General features: G+C 38.5%; 1 protein-coding gene across 1 annotated transcript in view; it reads right to left on the minus strand.

Moving 5' to 3' along the window:
- Positions 1–302: 302 nt before the first annotated feature.
- LOC311084434 (adenylate cyclase 9) overlaps positions 303–19,776 on the minus strand; it is a 41,541-nt gene continuing 22,067 nt past the window's right edge. The window contains exons 2-10 of the mRNA XM_084116439.1: positions 14,973–15,136; positions 14,735–14,833; positions 13,128–13,369; positions 12,924–13,026; positions 10,672–10,880; positions 8,321–8,480; positions 6,787–6,935; positions 6,256–6,282; positions 303–4,498 (exon numbers count right to left, since the gene is read on the minus strand). Coding sequence (XP_083972565.1) covers positions 3,214–4,498; positions 6,256–6,282; positions 6,787–6,935; positions 8,321–8,480; positions 10,672–10,880; positions 12,924–13,026; positions 13,128–13,369; positions 14,735–14,833; positions 14,973–15,136 — 2,438 coding nt within the window. The 3' untranslated portion in view covers positions 303–3,213. The remainder of the gene's footprint in view (positions 4,499–6,255; positions 6,283–6,786; positions 6,936–8,320; positions 8,481–10,671; positions 10,881–12,923; positions 13,027–13,127; positions 13,370–14,734; positions 14,834–14,972; positions 15,137–19,776) is intronic.

Below are 19,776 nucleotides of genomic sequence, written 5' to 3' on the forward strand. Positions count from 1 at the left end.
TTAAATTCAGCCGATATTAGGTCTCTAGTAGTTTGCAGTAAAACAACTCAAATTGCACTTATACTAAAATCTAAATGTATTGAACAAGAATAAACAATATTGTGTCTATCTTGTAGGCCTACTTATATTTTTTGTTTCATATCTTCTGACCCACATAAATAGTACACATGCCACTTCTGATACCAAAAGTGTCAATTTTTAAAAAATATGGTGTCACTGGTGAATAAATTATAAAAAGTTTTACAGATATTCTACATACATATTAACCCCCCACACCACACCACACATAAAACAGACACACGCCATTTCTGATATCTTTTCATTATTTCTCTACTCTCGAAATCTGGCACATGCACATGTAGCATCAATTTTGAAAAATAAAAATAAAACAATACATGATATGTACATACAAAGTGAGTGCACTGTGCAAATGTATACAGATTATGCTTTTTGCCTGAATATAATGGCTAATAAATCAATACCTGCTGTGTCTCATGTGCATAAAAACAAATGATTGAAGAACATGTGCTGCATGGAAAAAAGAAAGAAAATCTTGCCCACAATGCACAGATCTGTCTCGCAGCGTCTGCCCACACTATTAAAATTCTTTGGTATACACATATTCCCACAAAAAGCCACAAATAATTAATACACAGTTAATAAAAGCCCGTGAAAATCATATTTAAGGGCACATTTTTTTTAACACTCTTGAGCACCAATACTTTAGATTTGATTTGCACTCTGTCTCTTAACCAATTAACGTGTTACATTTTCATACAAAAAAAACAAACAATATGAAGCAGTGAATGCCATGTGACGATGTTAATTGGCAAAATAATTAAAACCTACTAGGATGCAGGCAGTGGTGAGAAAGTGGAAACAATCACACATAAAACAAACATCACACTTTTCCATTTTAGCTCATTCAAAATATCATAAAACTTAGTAGAATTAAATCTGAGGCACTTTTTAGAGTTCAGGCCTTGAGGACTGAAATAGGTGCTTGTTACGTTAGGTGGGACTGGTCATAAAGACCCATCCCCTCCCTGCTTTAAGTGGCTCCCTTTCATAAATATGCCCTTTTGATATTAGGCTCTGTGGCTGCACACCGATTCATGCACAGCCCCAATAAATATGAATGCATTTAATACAAAACCACATACATTATGCACAAGTAATTATAATTCAATACTGTCAGCACTGGGGGCTTCTTTAGCCAATGGAGTGATACAATAACTCAAAGGTGAATGTGTTGGCTGGAGAGCAGTGCACCATAAAACAATTAACAGCAAAAACAAATCCCTTTTCCATCCCGAAAAGTTCCATTTAAAGATACACAGTGTACATTTGAAAAAAAAAAGGCTGGAATTATAATTCACATCAAAAAGGAAATAATAATATGATACAATAACAATATTGCAGGTGTTCTGAAAGCAGATATTTTGACATTATGATATTTTGCGGGGGAAGTCAACAAAAAGGCACTGGATTTATTCATATTTTGAGAACAAATTAGTGATTTCTCTGTAAACAAAACAAAGAACAAGTTCGTTCCTCAACCTCAGACGCCAGCTTATTCATTATACATGATGGCAGAGGATACTGATCCAACCCGTGTGGACTGATAGAGGACTTGCTGCTTATCTTGCTTTGCTCCATTGACTAATGTAAGACGCATTGCAAGATATACTGCAGATTATTCTCTAGTGTTCTGAATGCATCGGAGACGGAAATCGCTGTAATGGAAAAAACGCATTAAACTGTCGTCTAATCCCAACAGAATCGACACCAAACAATAATAAAAAAAAAAAAATCCGGCTATAACATACATTTACTTCTGCCTACTTTCTTAGTAGATGTGATTTATGCCAAAACTGCAACTCAAGCTGCTCGCCGACTATGGCAACACAAGAACCATTTTCCTCAAGGCCATGGAGTGAACAGGTATCATAAGTGCACGGTAATCAATAAAAACGATACCGACGGGCTCTGATATGAAAAAGCTTGAGGCACTGAATGAAATTAATTAAAATGTACTGATTGATAATTCAGCTACAAAACCTGTTCAACTGAACACTTAATTGAAGGCCTCATTGGCAGGAGTTCACTGGAAATATTTCCATGTGCCAAGTGCCATGCTTACTTGAAAAATTAAGTTTATTAATTTAGCTTTGAATCCTGTGGGACATCCCCTTACATGCCATACTTGCGCTAAGGAATGAGGGATAAGGACCCGTCAGGCAATGAGAAACCAATTATAAGGACAACATTTTTGTATGCAAAAAAAAATGCATTGAACAACATGTTTACAACGAACGTTACACTCTGAATTTCTGAATGCATTACAAATCACCAGCCCTTGTGTCCTCTAATGAAGTGGAGATATCGCACAGCATGGTTTCTGCCATCTTTCTTGATTGCGTTTCAAACAACTAAGGCTGATTGTGCCGTTTTTCTCTTTTCATTAGTTCAGGGTGCTATTGTGCGTGATACACTTTTACCTTCTATTGATAAAAGCTACATTATTTGCTGCCAGATATATTAGATATTAATATAGGCATTGTGGACAGAAGTGCCGGAAGCCCATCTCCATCTATACACCCTTGTCTTCCTTGGTTTTATTTTAACGTGATGTAGGTGACTGCCCAATGAGTAGTGAAACTAATACGCTGTATATTCATTATAATAACTATAATACATTCGCCTGTAATCCTGTCCTAATTAGCAACTGGCACTTTGATTATTTTGAGAGAAAAAAACACTGAAATTAAGGGGAAAAAATTAAGATGGCATAAGAACAATTTTGTACATTTTTACGTTACGAAAAACAGCATTTTTCCACTTTTCGAAAAGCCATGCTGATATATTTGTTCAAATATCTCTGAGTTGTTCATTTGACTGATCTTATTCGGTTTACATATCGTGAAGGCACTTTATAAACAAAAAAATTTGAGAACATCAGAAATTAAATCCATTTTCCCCTCTGTGCTACACTGTGATCCACACAGCAGATGCTTAGCGCACCCATTTTTCTATTTAGGTCACATCATCAACACATACATCATCAACTATACAGGCTGCTAATGCTACTCATTGGAACTCCAACAGTTGTGGTCGGAAAAGCCCCTTCAAGGAAGTAGAGCCTCGATGTTAACAGCTGATTGGCTCTTAAGGAAGGACCGCTGCTCAGCCGAGGTGAGGAGGAAATTTAAATCACTCCACTGCCCTGAGCTTTGTATGCTCATCTACTTCATCATCTTCTCCTTGTAAAGGTGTCTCTGGTCTGGCCAATGGTGCGTACAGTTGTGCTATTGACGGAGGCTGTGTACCACTTAGCGATGGCTGTTGATAAGGACTCTCGTAATCCTTTTCTTTGAGCTCAGGGACAGGAAAAGTGTCCTTAGTGTCTTGGTGCAACTCCTCTGTAATCTGAGACGGGCCTAATACACGGCCCTGAGGCACACCGTGGCCACTGATAGAGGCAACATCAGGAGAAGTGGATGAAGGGTTTAGTGGTGCGGCGGATGTTGTATTGGCGAGTGTGTTGGGCTCTAAATGCCCAATGGCACCGTCCACCTGGCATTGCTCCAGGCTTTGTGTGGACCCCGATCTGCCCTCATTCATTTGGGGATACAGGTAAGTCCTCATCTGCCCTTTCCCTTTTACGTTTACAGTGCCACGATAGTCAAAGGTATAGTTCATTCTGCTGAGCACACAGTGGCTCTCTTCGCTAACCTGTATGCGGCACTCCACTCCTGTGCTGTCCATGCGGCTAGCGATGTTGACCGTGTCGCCCCATATGTCGTAAAGCAGCTTGGTAGTGCCGATGACGCCGGCAGTCAGGGGCCCGTGGTTGAAGCCGATTCGCAGCTTGAACTTGAAACCCAACATGTTCTTGTTAAAATCGTCCACCACGCGCATCATTTCAAGAGCGAAGTCAAAGAGGGCACGCAGGTGAGCGTGCGGGTGCAGCTGCTCCTGGCACTGCTGCGCATTTAATCCAGATGCTGCCATATAGGTGGCGCCAATGGTTTTAATCTTCTCTACATTGGAGAAAGCAGGCTTGCGCAACAGTTCGTCAAAGTCTCCAATGAGTTCGTTGAGTACTCGGTAGCACTCTTTCCCGCCCTCGTAGCTCTCTTCGTAGAACTCGCTGAAGTTGACAATACTTGCGAAGATGACCCCGACAATGTCGTGATTTTTAGAGTAACTCTGGTTCACCTTCAGCTGCTCGGCAACATGGATGGGGATGATGTTACGCAGCAGCCAGTCCGCTTGATCTCGCATGGTCTGAATCTTGATGCGATGCTTGTCGGCTTCCACGTTACCATGGTAATGTAGACGGTAGCTGACCTCGAATTCCCGGTTGAGGAACCAAACCAGCAGCAACAGAAGGAAGAAGGAGAGCACGGTCTCGAGGACGAGCAGGTCGAGAGCTGTGGGCGCAGAGTCCAACTCACCTGTGTGATCTACTTCGACACTCTGGTTACTCGTGTTCCTGGAGCCAAGGGAAAGAGATTTTAGATTTGATTGAGTGGTATATTGAATTCTACAGAACAACACCACCAACAATAACAGATGCTCAATTGTAAGATGTTTTATTTTTCAGCCATGGGCTGCTAGGGGTGGGTTTAAGCCTTGAGTTTTTTGTTTCGGTCACCATCTCTTTATCGTATGCCATTTTAAATGCCTTTTTTTTTTTTTTTTTTTTTAAACCTTCTAACCTTTGGGAATGCATGTTGCTGAGATTAAAGGCTGGAATACATTACACAACTTTTTGCCCTGATTTGCAGTCTCAGGGAGAGTCAACGCTTGGCAAAATTTTAAGCAGTCAAAGCTGAAAGATTCCATAGAAAATCGTGTAGTGTATGATGGGCACAGACTATGATTCCATGTAGTTGGAGGACATCAAACATGAGGGATATTTTGAGCCGATTTTAGAACGCATATTGTTTTCTTTTGTCACAGGTCTCTTAGCAATGAGACCTGTTTCTGCGTGAGTTTGTTGCATTCAAAATTACTTAAAAGAGGCTGTGAGGGATAAACTTACCGTGTTTTCAATAGCATCCACTGTAAAAAGCTGTATAACTAATAATTTTCCACATCTCATATTTTCTGGAGTTTTTTGTCTACTGAAATTTCTTGGGAAAAATAGTTTTGCAGTGTTTCCCCAGCAGAACAATTAAAAAACACATTAAATAACAGTACAACCTACTGAAGAGATGTATGTCTATCCCTCACAGCCTCGCTTTCATTCCAGTTAAAAATCAAAGATTGCAGTAAATAAGGTCTATGATGCCCAGTTTTTCCTCAGTGTATGATGCCTTATGTTTTAAAAACAGTTAGATTTTAACAAGATTTTAAAAGTCATGTATATAATAAAGTCACACCAAGAATGATATCTATACAGATGACTATAACGATATTAGCACCCACACCCACGCATGATAACGTTGTTTATTATAAGCCAGAGCTACAGTTTTCTCTTCTGCTGCTTTAAATGCTCAAGCTCTTTAAGTTCGGGTGGATTCTGATTGGTGGTCAATGTTTTTATCGTTCATCATTACCATTCTAGCCGTCGTGTAGACTAGAACTATTATTAAAATATTATAGTAATAGTAACCATTATAGTTATCATCCTTGGTGTGAACGGGCCTTTAAAGTCGTGATGACACTAAGGTAGAGGCAGATCTTTTTTTCTGTATTATGATGTCCATTTGAGTGTAACAAATTATCGACAAAGAAACAAAAAAGTAGGGTTGGGACTTGGTTCTACCCGTCGGTTGTTGATTGGGTTTTGAGATGCGAGAGTTGCACTGAAAAGTGGAGACAGATGAATATGAGCTAGCACAGGGTTTAAGCGATTTAACGATTGGAGAACTTCTGCAGAAGTCAGTCATTTTCACATTAAGATCCAGTTATTACATTGATAATTTTTTTTTTTTTTTTAAATGAATGCACAGATTAATTGTTCAGAAAAAGATCAATAACAAGAATTTAGAAAAGTGGATGAATTTCCATTTCATGTCAACTTTAAGGTTAATGGTGTCCTTGGCTTTTAGTTTTAGTTTGAGTGATAAATAGATTGATTGATGTAATTAAAATGACTTCCTGCAGATGTAACGTTTCAGCATTTATTTTTTGTACAGGTAAGTGCATCATATTTGAGTATTATATCAACACATATTCAAATAAAGAAAAAAATATCAGCTCAAATCAGTGTCAGCATGATGAAGCCGTTAAAGAAACACTCACCCAAACGCTCGAAGAGTGTCAGTAGCACTGCAAGAAGAAAACAGTTATTATAAATCAGATTTCTCTACAGCAACTGTACAATCTGACAGTCAGCGTACATGTCCACCTGAGATGAGCTGGCGCTTTCAATTCACTCTCTATGGAAGCTGAATGGCAGACGTGTGTGACGAATTGTGGGATTGACCGCAGAGCATCAAAAAGTTGAAAAAGGATTTTGACTTTTAATGATTGCTTTCAATAATAAATGACTTTTTTCATCTTGTACTGAAAGCAATCATAGACCATAGTGAAAACACCCATATCGTTGAACATTTTACAGACATACCAATGTTGTTTTGGGTGGCATTGGGAATATTTCTTCAGCATCGGGTGGACATGTACCATCATGAACTGTATAGGTTTGTGTTTTTGTTGAGTCTCATGACTATGCTCTAAAACTATAATACAGTTATGTAATTAATTCAAACACTAAGCTGATATTGGTAAAAACATAGCTAGTTGAAGTAGTAACAAAAGCTGAGGATGTCTGACCTGAGCCTGATGGTGGCGCTGTAGAGCAGGATGAGTAAAGACAAACCAGCAACAGTGGCCAAAACAGAGCGCATCCAGAAACTGAGCTGGCAGAAGTTACAGTACTGGATAATAGCAATAATGAGAGCACAGCACAGGAACATGGTCACCTACAGAACCAGAAAAGGAAAGAGCGCAAGTTTAAACAGTGAACCAATCACTGACAAACATATTTACAAACCAGGGCTGTGGGATTGTGTGTATCTGGACCTGTAATGAGCTTGTCAGCAATCTCAGCATACAGTATGTTCCAATATAAAATCCTCAATGCATTGCATACTATACAGTCGCAATACTGCATGATCCTGTAGAGTAACAGTGTTCTCAACCTCGAAGCTTCAAAACCCTTCCTCTAATTACCCTAGGGATACACTTTGATTAAACAGGCTTCAAGAAACTGGGAAAATGAACACTCTTTAAGATGAAGGTATACCGTAATAAGCTTGTGAAACCACTTTTGTTAGTAAACAGTGTGTTTTTGTGTTCAGAAGAATGTTTACTTTGATTTGCATACAGCTTTTTGAAGAATAAAACTCTCTAGGGATCTAGGGATGTCAGAACTAATAAAATTAAAAAACAAAGTAACGAAAATGTAATAGCAAAGAAACCCCTTAATAAATTCCCATGTTTGTTTTAATGGTAACACTTTACTATAAGGTCTCATTTGTTAACATTAATGTATTAACTAACCATGAGCAATACATTTGTTAGAATATTTATTAATCTTTGATAAAATTAGTTAATAAAAATAGTCGTTCATTGTTCATGTTACTTCACAGTGCATTAATGTTAACAAATACAAATTCTGATTTTAATAATGCATTAGTAAATTATGAAATTAACATTAACTAAGATTAATAAATGCTGTAAAGGTTTTGTTTATTGTTAGTTCATGTTAACTAATGAAACCTTATTGTAAAATGTTACCGTTTAAATGTTATTTAACGTTTAATAAATTTCATAATATTCTATTCCAAACCTATTAAGTTACGAGTTTGTTAAAAAAGGCGGTTTACATTTACATTATTTGCATTGTACTTGAGAACTTTAACTTCAAGTTGAGAAAGCAGAAGTTGAAGTTTATATTCCATTCTTTTAATTTGTTAAATTATTTCATTCGCTTCTGATGTTCCAGCACAAACTTACACAAGTGTTCAAACGTTTGGGGTCTGTAAGATTTTTAATATTTTTGAAAGAAGTCTATGCTCTGCATTTATATGATCAAAAATACAGTTAAAACAACCGTTTTCTATGTGAATATATTTAAAAATGTAACTTATTCCTGTGATCAAAGCTGAATTTTCAGCATTAGTCTTCAGTGTCACATGATCCTTCAGAAATCATTCTAATATGATGATTTGATGCTCAAGAAGCATTTCTGATTTTTATCAATGTTGAAATGTAATAAAAAGTGTTTTTTTCTAGGATACTTTGATAAATAGAAAGTTAAAAAGACCAGCATTTATAGGAGTAGGAGGGATGTTGAGGACGTCACCTGGATGGGCAGCTCCAGAATGTTAGCCAGGTGGGAGAAGACAGACACAGCAGGAAGTGAAACGAGCACAGCCCCGATCACATGACGTGGGATCCAGCCAGAGACCAGCTTCAACAGAGACCGGGTACAGTTCTGCACATCATCCAGGCAAAAGATCATACTGCAAAACAGGGATTACAAAAGTTACACTCATATATAAATTATGACTGAATAAAGTGTACATTGTTTTCAATTCATGTCTGATAACTATTTTGTCTAAATAATTTCTAAATTATACAATAAAAACTAAATGCTTTCTAAACTAAATGTTTCAAATGCTTTAAATTAATTTAGGCTTCACAACATTATAATGTCCAATATGAAAAGTGGATATTGATTTTGAGATTCGCTGAAGATTACATTTCACTTAAATTACTTTACAAATGATGGAGCCCCACATACACACACACACACACACACACACACACACATACACATATATATATATATATATATATATATATATATATATATATATACATATACATATATATACACACACACACACTCACCTAAAGGATTATTAGGAACACCATACTAATACTGTGTTTGACCCCCTTTCGCCTTCAGAACTGCCTTAATTCTACGTGGCATTGATTCAACAAGGTGCTGAAAGCATTCTTTAGAAATGTTGGCCCATATTGATAGGATAGCATCTTGCAGTTGATGGAGATTTGTGGGATGCACATCCAGGGCACGAAGCTCCCGTTCCACCACATCCCAAAGATGCTCTATTGGGTTGAGATCTGGTGACTGTCGGGGCCATTTTAGTACAGTGAACTCATTGTCATGTTCAAGAAACCAATTTGAAATGATTCGAGCTTTGTGACATGGTGCATTATCCTGCTGGAAGTAGCCATCAGAGGATGGGTACATGGTGGTCATAAAGGGATGGACATGGTCAGAAATAATGCTCAGGTAGGCCGTGGCATTTAAACGATGCCCAATTGGCACTAAGGGGCCTAAAGTGTGCCAAGAAAACATCCCCCACACCATTACACCACCACCACCAGCCTGCACAGTGGTAACAAGGCATGATGGATCCATGTTCTCATTCTGTTTACGCCAAATTCTGACTCTACCATCTGAATGTCTCAACAGAAATCGAGACTCATCAGACCAGGCAACATTTTTCCAGTCTTCAACTGTCCAATTTTGGTGAGCTCGTGCAAATTGTAGCCTCTTTTTCCTGTTTGTAGTGGAGATGAGTGGTACCCGGTGGGGTCTTCTGCTGTTGTAGCCCATCCGCCTCAAGGTTGTGTGTGTTGTGGCTTCACAAATGCTTTGCTGCATACCTCGGTTGTAACGAGTGGTTATTTCAGTCAAAGTTGCTCTTCTATCAGCTTGAATCAGTCGGCCCATTCTCCTCTGACCTCTAGCATCAACAAGGCATTTTCGCCCACAGGACTGCCGCATACTGGATGTTTTTCCCTTTTCACAGCATTCTTTGTAAACCCTAGAAATGGTTGTGCGTGAAAATCCCAGTAACTGAGCAGATCATGAAATACTCAGATCGGCCCGTCTGGCACCAACAACCATGCCACGCTCAAAATTGCTTAAATCACCTTTCTTTCCCATTCTGACATTCAGTTTGGAGTTCAGGAGATTGTCTTGACCAGGACCACACCCCTAAATGCATTGAAGCAACTGCCATGTTGATTAGATAATTGCATTAATGAGAAATTGAACAGGTGTTCCTAATAATCCTTTAGGTGAGTGTATATACACATATATACATATATACATACACACACATATATTGAGGCCATGAATAACCATTTGTTCTGTTTTTAAAACATTTTTTTATCGTGGCCAGATAGTAATAATTAATTCCCTTGTTTTGGTTATATCAGAACTAGGGAAAAAATTAGTACAAAGTGGCCACAATTTAGTAAAACAATGAAATTAGTTCTTAATTCGTGGTTACAATATCATTTTAATTTTTTTCTGCATGACATATGCAGGGCTCTGTAATAAATTATTAATCATTAGTGTTAATAATTTATACTAATAAGGTATTTATAAATTATTTAAATTATCAGTTTAATTATAATAAAGTTAATTTTTAAAAAGACTAATACTTTAAGTGAGCGTCAAATGACAGTAAAATAAATTTAATTGTAAAAACAAGGGAAATGAGCATTAATTAAATTAACCAATAGCCATTTGTATGATATTTAAACATGGGTTGTCATATGATTTATGTATGATCGTTTTCATAAACGGTATGGGCTGCACATCAAACTCTCCATGATCTGACCCCTTTCAAATGTTTTCTTTTTCATGTTGTTTTACAAGACAGTCCAACTTACCGAACGGACAAAATGAGAGAAACCAGTTCCAACAGAGCGGCAGTGATTGCCAGTCCGAGCGTGGTTGCCATGGGCGTCTCCATGGAAACAAGGGGATACAGGAAGCAGGCGATGGTCAGGGCGAGAAAAACGGCACAAGACAGCAAAACATCAAGCAGAGAGCTGAAGACTGGACTCGCAAACGTCTGCACCGGCACGTGATTCACCACCTGGTGGAAACGCAGAGCAGAAGACACTGATTTGATGAGATTGCAGTACTCTGAATAACCAGAAGAGGTCTATGCATGACTGTTTTAAGATCTACATGTTTCTTTGGTAGGAGAGTGTGTGCCACTGTTTTATTTTACCATCAATGGAGATATTTTCCCAACCTTTATTAATATTTTAAAAGGTTGAGTTAGTAAGTAGTGTGCTTAAACTCACAGTTATGGTAAGTGGCGTGACATTTCACAAACACGCTTGAAGCGGTCAACCAATCACAACACACAGGTGCATCTGACCAATCAGAGCACACTGTGCTTTTTAGAAGGAGGGGCTTCATAGAGACAGGAACTAAACAGAGGTGTGTTGCCTGGACAACAATGGAACTCGCTGATTAACTACCATAGTATGATGCATTGTTGGAGAAACTAACCAACTAGTCACGACTGTTTCCTAAAGCTGTAGTAACATGGTCGCACCTCTGTCGTTTGAACCACATTGGATCAACAATATAGGACTGTCGTTAATGGAATCACACACAGGGCAAGGAGTAATAACTTCAGCTTACTAATCTATTCAAGATCTCCAAGATGCTGAAGTAACGAACATGGCACCTACTGACTACTTCATTGTCATTTTGCTTTATTTGATGAATGATTCATTGTGGGTTCCCTCAATACGTCATTTTATGCACATGCGCTGATTGTTGACACGTATATATGTTGACACGCTAAATGTTTATATATGTGTAAATGTACAGTAATCAACATTTGAAGTGGATCTAAACCTTTCATGAAAGTTATACATGAATTTTGAACAATACCCGTTCTTGTCTTAGGACAACTTTGATAAACTTTTTTGATCCACTTCAAATGTTGACAACTGTATATACTGTATATTTAAATAGAGTTAAAGATATAGAATGCTCTGAATATTAGCTTGCTTACTGTGCCCAAAAGAGCATGATCTATTTAAAGGCAGGGTGCTGATTTGTTCCAGAAAATTTTTTTTGTCATGCTGGTTGAAAGTCTCTTTACATCCTGATAGCAATCACTAAGTTAAGTGATCTAAATATATGTATAAGTATAAGTATAAGTATATGTATATGTATATGTATATGTATAAGTATAAGTATAAGTATAAGTATATGTATACATGTTTATGTATATTGAAGTATGATATTACATTATATTATATTATATTATATTTTATCTGTGGAAGGCATAGGACCATAAAATGTTCATCCAATAATTGCATTCGGTCATTGCATACAATGTCCTACCTGTCAGTCAACATATGTATTTCTATACCTGTGTTTCATGCTATGCAGAGTTAGACCGACGTCAGTCACAGTTCCTCCTGAACTAAAACAACCAGCTTCTGCTGCGTTCACAACATCACTACCGTAATTTGGAAGAGATGGTTCGTGAGTCGAATTTATGCGTTCCAGTGTCAACACTTTCAGCAGTGAAATGAATCTGCAGCAGTCAGGTGGTACAGGTCAGAGCTCTTTCAGTTGCTTATGTTCATTATTATTGTAATGTTATGTGCTTTGAGACATTTTAACATTGGTATTTTAATGAAATTGTAGGTTTGTAGACTCTGCTGTGTGTGTTCATGTGTTTTGGAGATGCTCTGAAGGGACGTGGGATCTTATGCTTTCAAAGCTAGCTCGCTATTGAAAAATGAAAATTCCACATGTCATTTTAACAAGAAGCTTCTAACCACAGTTTAAAGATTGCAATGCTGTTTGAGAATGTTCGTTGGAACTATGGTTTCAGGAAACCTATGTCGGTAACAACGGAATTTGCGACCCATAGTTGGCTAATGATGCTTTCGGGAAACACACCCCGGAGCGTTACTGACAAACTGGGAAGAGAGGTGCTGCAACAATGTAAAATATGTGAAAAAGAATGTTTTTTAATGTGAAAACCTATACTAGCAAACCCCAAAAACAAGACTTTGTAAAAGGGCATAATAGGTTCTCTTCAGTATATTTTTATTTGAGGTTTTTTATGGTTTTAGTTAAGTATAATGACCCCAGCGTGTACCTCCTCGTGGTAGCTGTTGCGGTACGCTGACTCCAGAGGTTTTTCCAAGAAGTTCAAACTCAGCTTGTTGATGGGTGGCTTGAAGAAGTAATCCTTCATCAGACTAACACAAACACAACATGGAGAGAACAAGAAAGAACGGAAATGAAACACTGAATCACAAAAGGACTATTTACAAAATGTACAAAATCTTCTCTCGCTCACCTGTCTTCCTTTATCACTTCCACAAAGTGTGCGTCACTTTTCTCTCGAAAGTTTTTGGAGCGGAGCGGGAGGATCGCCGAGTGGTCCTTACTGCCGCCTCCTTCTGCGGTCAGACTTCCAGCCCAGCTCCTGTCCTTCTCCTGCAGTTTGTCACACAGAGACGACTGGCTGACTCCCACCCGCTCCTCGCACAGAGGACTCAACAGTCCGTTCAGGGTTTTAGGGCTACGGCCTGCAGGAAACTGTGCAAAAGAAACAGAACTCAAGAGTCGTTCTTTGGGAATCTGACTACAGTGGACCGGTTCTAAAAGATTCATTCGTTCAGGAATTTGACTACACTGGTCATTAGGTAGGTTCATCAAAATGAACCAGTTCAAAAGAGCCATTCATCCAGGAATTTGGACTGGAGGCGTTACATTCATCAAAAAGAACCATTAGTTCAGAAATCGGTCCTAGTGCAGATCATTAAAAAGAACTTGCTCAAATGAGACATACGACTACACTGGCCACCGATTCATTAAGAACCCGTTTGAAAGATTCATTTGTTCAGCAATTGGACTACACTGGCCATGTTGTAAGTTTAAGGTTCCGATTCCTCAAAAAGAACCAGTTCAAAAGAGCCATTTGTCCAGGAATTGGTTCTAAAGCAGATCACTAAAAAGAAGTAGCTCAAAACATTTACTAAAAGGAACCAGTTCGAAAGATCAATTTGTTTGGGAATTGGACTGCAATGGTTGGGCCGTAGGTTTTTGATTCCTCAAAAAGAACCAGTTCAAAAGAGCCAGTCATCCAGGAATCTGTTCTAATGCAGGTCAATAAAAAGAACCAGTTCAAAAAGAGTCATATATTTGGGAATCGGACTACTCTGGCCATGCTGTATGTTTTCGGTTCACTGAAAGGAACCAATTCCAAAACTTATTTTGTTCAAGAACTGGACTCCACTGGTTATGATGTAGGTTTTTGATTCATCAAAAAGAACCAGTTCAAAAGAGCCAGTCATCCAGGAATCTGTTCTAATGCAGGTCAATAAAAAGAACCAGTTCAAAAGAGCCAGTCATCCAGGCACAATTTCAAATGAAGATCACTAACCAGAACTAGCTCAAGAGTGTCATTGGTTTGGGAATCACGCTACATTGGCCACATTGTATGTTTTTGATTCACTAAAAAGTACCAGTCTGAAAGATTCATTAGTTCAGGAATCAGACTCCACTAGTCGAGCGGTAGATTTTTGACTGATCAAAAAGAGAACCATTTGTCCAGGAATTGATTCTAATGTTGACTAAATGATGGAACTTTAGTAGTGTGTATGGAAAAGAGCAGCGTTTTGGCCACGACATATAAAATCTGCCATCTCCTTAAGTATATTTGGGACTAAAACGTACATAAAACCTCTCAGTTTAAGTGTTATACTCCAACTAATTACATCAACTAACATTGCACAATATATTTATTTACCCAGAACCAGTGAAGACTGGCATTCCTGCTTATGAACACCTGCTGAAATTGAGTACATTGGGTTCTTACACCAAGGTGTGTGCTTCCATTGTGCAATTTTCTGAGGTTTTTTTGTTGATGTTCCTATCTGTTAGTTTAGTTTTGTTACATACCTTGCTGCTGTTGGCTCTATGTTCATCCTGGCAGCCATTTCGAGTTGCCTCATCTGCTATCGGATTATCAACGGCATCTACGGAGATGCAACACACAGGCTGTGGAGGGAAAGAGACAAAAAGAAATAGGATAGTTCACTTAAAAATAAGTCAGTAATGACAGATTTATTAGAACTGTTCATTTAATATAATTTGCATTTGCATTAAACAGCATTTCTGTGCGTGTTGAGGGACGTACCTTGCTGTGTGAGAGAGGTTCAGTGAGGACGCTGTGTGTGAGATCTGGAGTGTGCGTGTTTGAAGATGGACTTAATATTTCTCCATAGTCCCGGCCCAAACTGAGCTGGAAACAGCCACACTGTGAGCCCATCTTCCGGCCCGAGATCAGATACGTCTTTAAACCTACAAACAAAAGAAAAATGCATTGAAATCACCTCATGTCAATTTCCTCTACATATTTCCCAGCAGTCCTTAGCCCAAGTTTTTCACAAATCTATGTCATCGCGATATTGAACTACTGAATGGGTTCATATAAAACATCTAGCTTTAGGCTACACGAGTAATGATTTATTACTGGAAAATGAACTGTAATTAGATCATATACTTTCAGCAAATCTACTTTTCCTATGAGGGCAAACAAGGTCTGATCCCCGCTGATACTAAGCAGACACACATCAAGCGCTTGAAAGCACCTGAGCACGTTTGTTTCAGCACTGGTGTTTACATTAAACAACACTAAGCACGAGGATGAGCGCTTCTGTTGTACCAACACTCACACACACTTTAGTGTCCGGAGGAGGAGAAGCTCTGTTGCACCAATACAGGCAAAAGCAAACAGAAAGTGATTACAGCAGGGCAGTATCAGTCTGTTCAAACAGAAGGCTTATAAGCTAACCGTGTTACACTCATATATAATCTCCTAAAACACACACAGGCTACTGTAAGTGTCAGCGCTAACACTGCTGCAGGGAAATGTCTGTACATATTTGTGCTTAAACTACATTGTATAGCCTCCAGGGACATTTTCTCAAAACCTCAGCCGAGTTGCTCGAGCAGCTTCTGTGAGACAAGAAAGTCTGAGAATAAACAGGTCTGTCCTCTCGACTATAACTTACCCGAGTTGTGAGCGTCCAGCCTAACAAACATCATAAAGATCAGCTCTTCTGTTTCTAATACACATCAACACAGTAGCACAACCATGTAATATTCTACACGATTATGTGATACGTTCATGGAATTGTGATAACCATTATCGTGCACTTGAAAGGCAAGTCAAATGTTGCCAGCCAAAAAAAGTATTTTGTAAACATTTACATGAACAGCAATAATTAAAAAAATAACGATAAATATATATAAATTATATATATATATATATTATATTATATATAGGGGTGCACCGAAATTTCAGCCGCCGAAAATTTTCGTCCGAAATGGCATTATCGGTTTCGGGCCGAAATAAAAAAAAAAACAGCCGAAAACGTTTAACCGAAAATGAATGTCATCCGCCCTTCCCATCCGTGCGCAAGCGCTTAGGTTTCACTCACGGTCGAGCTGTTATCACGCGTCTGCCTATCAAAGATTAAGCATGTCAAAGGGCTGTCACTTATTGCACAATCGATCGGACCAACCAACACAAGTTTCGAAAACGAAAATAGGGAATCGATTTTAAAGTCGGCATGAAATCAAATTTGACAAATCTTCTTTTTATATGTAATATTGTAGTGTTTATTATAAATGATTTATCTGTGCACTTTATTATTTTTTTTAAATTCATGTACCCTTATAATCTTTAATCAAAAACATTACCCTTCCCTCCCCCCTCGAAACGACCTCTCTTCTCTTTTGGTCACGTGCCATGGCGAAAGGGTGCGGCCAGAGCCGATGAGGGTGCGGCTATCAGTGTCTGTCTCGTTTCTGCTCTCGAGGGTGAACTTGATTCATCTTGGTTCGCGGGAGGCTCATATAAATATGAGCTGATTCCTGCCTGAAAATTTAGCTGCTCGTCCTCGTCGCCGGGCTCCTCAATAAAAAATCCTTCATGGAGGGGAGGGTAACGGTGGGGAGTCCGGTGGAGAGAAATCCTCCACAACTGAATGTAAACTGGCATTCAAATCTGCCTCCATTTTGTTTGCAACGCCCAACCTCCAACGATCCAATCAATTCCCGAAGAACGAAATCAAGCCCCGCCCTACATTTTTTTTCTAATTTCAGAAGCCGTTTCACTCGGATATACGTCACAACAAGGAAAAAATGACAATCTCAACTTCCGTTTCATGCCGACTTTAACGGCCTTCTCTCGGAGCGCGTCCAGCTCGTCACTACAGTATACGCTCGCAGCGAACGCGCGTCACACAGCAACTGCAGGTTCTGACACACACACACACACACACACACACACACATAGCCTATTTCTGCATAATATAGTGCATAATATGTAGCCTTCAGTAATGCTTTTCATTGATGTTATGGCAGTCCACATTGCTGACTTGTGCGCCCTCTTTACGGTCGTCCTAATGCCTGTTTAGTTGTCCGTGGATTTGCCTATATTTGCTGTTGAAAACGGATCAACGCCAAATATAGGCAATTTACTAACGATTCAATGAACACTTAGCCTATGTCTCAAAAATCGAACAGGATTTATTTTTCACAAAAGTGACAGCCCTATACGAGAGGACACCAAAGTTGCAATATGTAACATTTGTTCTGCAAAAATCTCCAAAATTGTGGATTTTTTGCACAACTTTTAAAAAACTATTTTATTTGACGGAACATAAAACTTGAAGAATAATATTATTTGGTATTATTATTTATATTTATTGTTAAAAATATTTTATGTTTTGTTATGTAACTGTTAATAAAATTTGATTTTTATATTGTGATTTTTCATTTCAGATCCATTAAATTCAAGCAGTATATATACGTTTTTAAAAGAAGCCATTTTCGGCTTCAGTTTCGGTTTTCGGCCAAGAGCATCCTAAATTTTCGGTTTCGGCCCAGAATTTTCATTTCGGTGCATCACTAATTATAAATATATATATATATATATATATATACACACACATACACATATTTGTGTATATATTTTTTCCCCTCACACAGTAATTTTTATTTTAGGTGAACTCTACACAATACATATTGTTGCATTTTTGTCTTGCGATATATTGTGACACGATATATTGTTACACCCCTATCAGCCACCAACATGAACCTGTCCCGCTAAAGATTTATTTGATCATTTAATGCAGTGACACCTGCTATTCTACAGTACCCACTGATAGCTGGCTGCTTTAAAACACTCCTGTGAGAGTTTTTGCAGCGTTGAGCTTTGTAGCCAATCACAGACGTATCTGTTGAGCACGTGAACGCAATGGCCAATCAGATGCGTTTAAGTTAGTCAGAATCCGCTCAAACGGCAGAGTATTCGATCAGTGCAGGTTCTGCACGCTTGCGATTCCTTTCATTAGAACTAACGAAGTATAAACACAATGTCAATAAGAGATTCATTGCACACAGTACACAGTGTAAAAGTAATTGATAGGCAGCTTTAGTGAATATTATACTTTATATAATATATATTTTCATGCTGAATGAACACCTGATGATTGCGGATTAAATCGGTTGAAAATGAAAACATTTTCTACATAATGCGTTACTTCGTTGTTTATTTTATTACTAACTTTTTTTTAAATCATGGCACTTGACTTTTTACATATAAATTTACAGATTTTTAAATTAGTTCTAAGCACCTTGTTCTATGATCCTGCAGTGATTATTTATTTATTTAAAGAGTAAATAGGATAAATTAATATTACAAACAGTTTCTTTGCATTTATTTTGGATTTATTCTCATGGGTCGGGTACTTTGTACTGTGGATGACACTGTTTGTCTGCCACCACTGAAGACCATTTTTGACCCAGGAAAAACCCTGTAAGATGCAACTTCAGGATGTGGCAAGTAGTCCTTCTCAAAAGTATGTACTTTTCCATCACGAGCACATAGCACAAGTATGCAAACTGATATACAGCCACTGTTTCATGCTCAGCTACAACGAGCCACAAACACAGGCCCACTTCCAAACAAGCTTGGTGCCAAAGTACATACAGATCTGTACACATAAAATTGACAGTTGTTCAAACACAATGGGGCCGCAGAGGCCACATCAATGAGCCATTCACGAACATCAAGCCCCTTTTAGCCTCTTTGTGCTGGGGACACAGATTGATGCAGACCTGAGCCACAATTCAGAACAGAGCTAATGAGCTTCTGGGTCAGAACCTGTCTGAGCTGGATGGCCATATGGGCCCGTTCCTCCCAAGAGATCTGGACTCAAGGAAGTCATAAATAGTCCTTTGACCTCTCAAACATGGGAACTGAAAGCAGGCTGGGATCAGGGGATATTCTTGCAGTACACACAACCCCGGAGGCACTGCCTTCTTCCAGGGAACTGCCATAAAATAATTCAACATGGCTGGGAATCCCAGCCTGGGATTAAACCACGAGGTTCCCCGGACTAGAATTTCCATTGAATTACATTAGCATATGCAGCCACAGATATACCAACACATGCAAACATTCATCTATTATAGTTCATTGGTAACAGTGCAGGAACAAAGTGGCACCTTGATGATAGTATCCCCATTATATTTTGCCAACTGTATGTGTAGCACATGAATTTAAGTGTGTGTTGCTTTATTTACAGTATGCCTGTTTAGGACACACTGAGCTTTTATTTTTTTTAAAGTCATTTACAGATAGAAATCAGAAAGATACAGTAGCACAAACAGCATATTTAGAAAGTAAGACGGTGACTGACTTGCTACTGACAGACATTAGTGAGATTCAGTGGGGGAAAAAGCAAGCAGAACTAAAAGCAGGTGCTTCGCCTCAGAGTTGCAATATGCCATTTCCTCTCTAGCAGTATCTAATGCTTCAGGCATTTACAAGAGAAACTGTTTATTATAGGTGCAGTTGGGAACCTTATAAAGTAGCATCACAACTGACACAAGTATCATAAGAAAACACAAGAAATGCACGTTATACC

This window comes from Abramis brama, assembly GCF_963993115.1.
Source record: "Abramis brama genome assembly, chromosome: 6".
Taxonomy (NCBI): Eukaryota; Metazoa; Chordata; class Actinopteri; order Cypriniformes; family Leuciscidae; genus Abramis; species Abramis brama.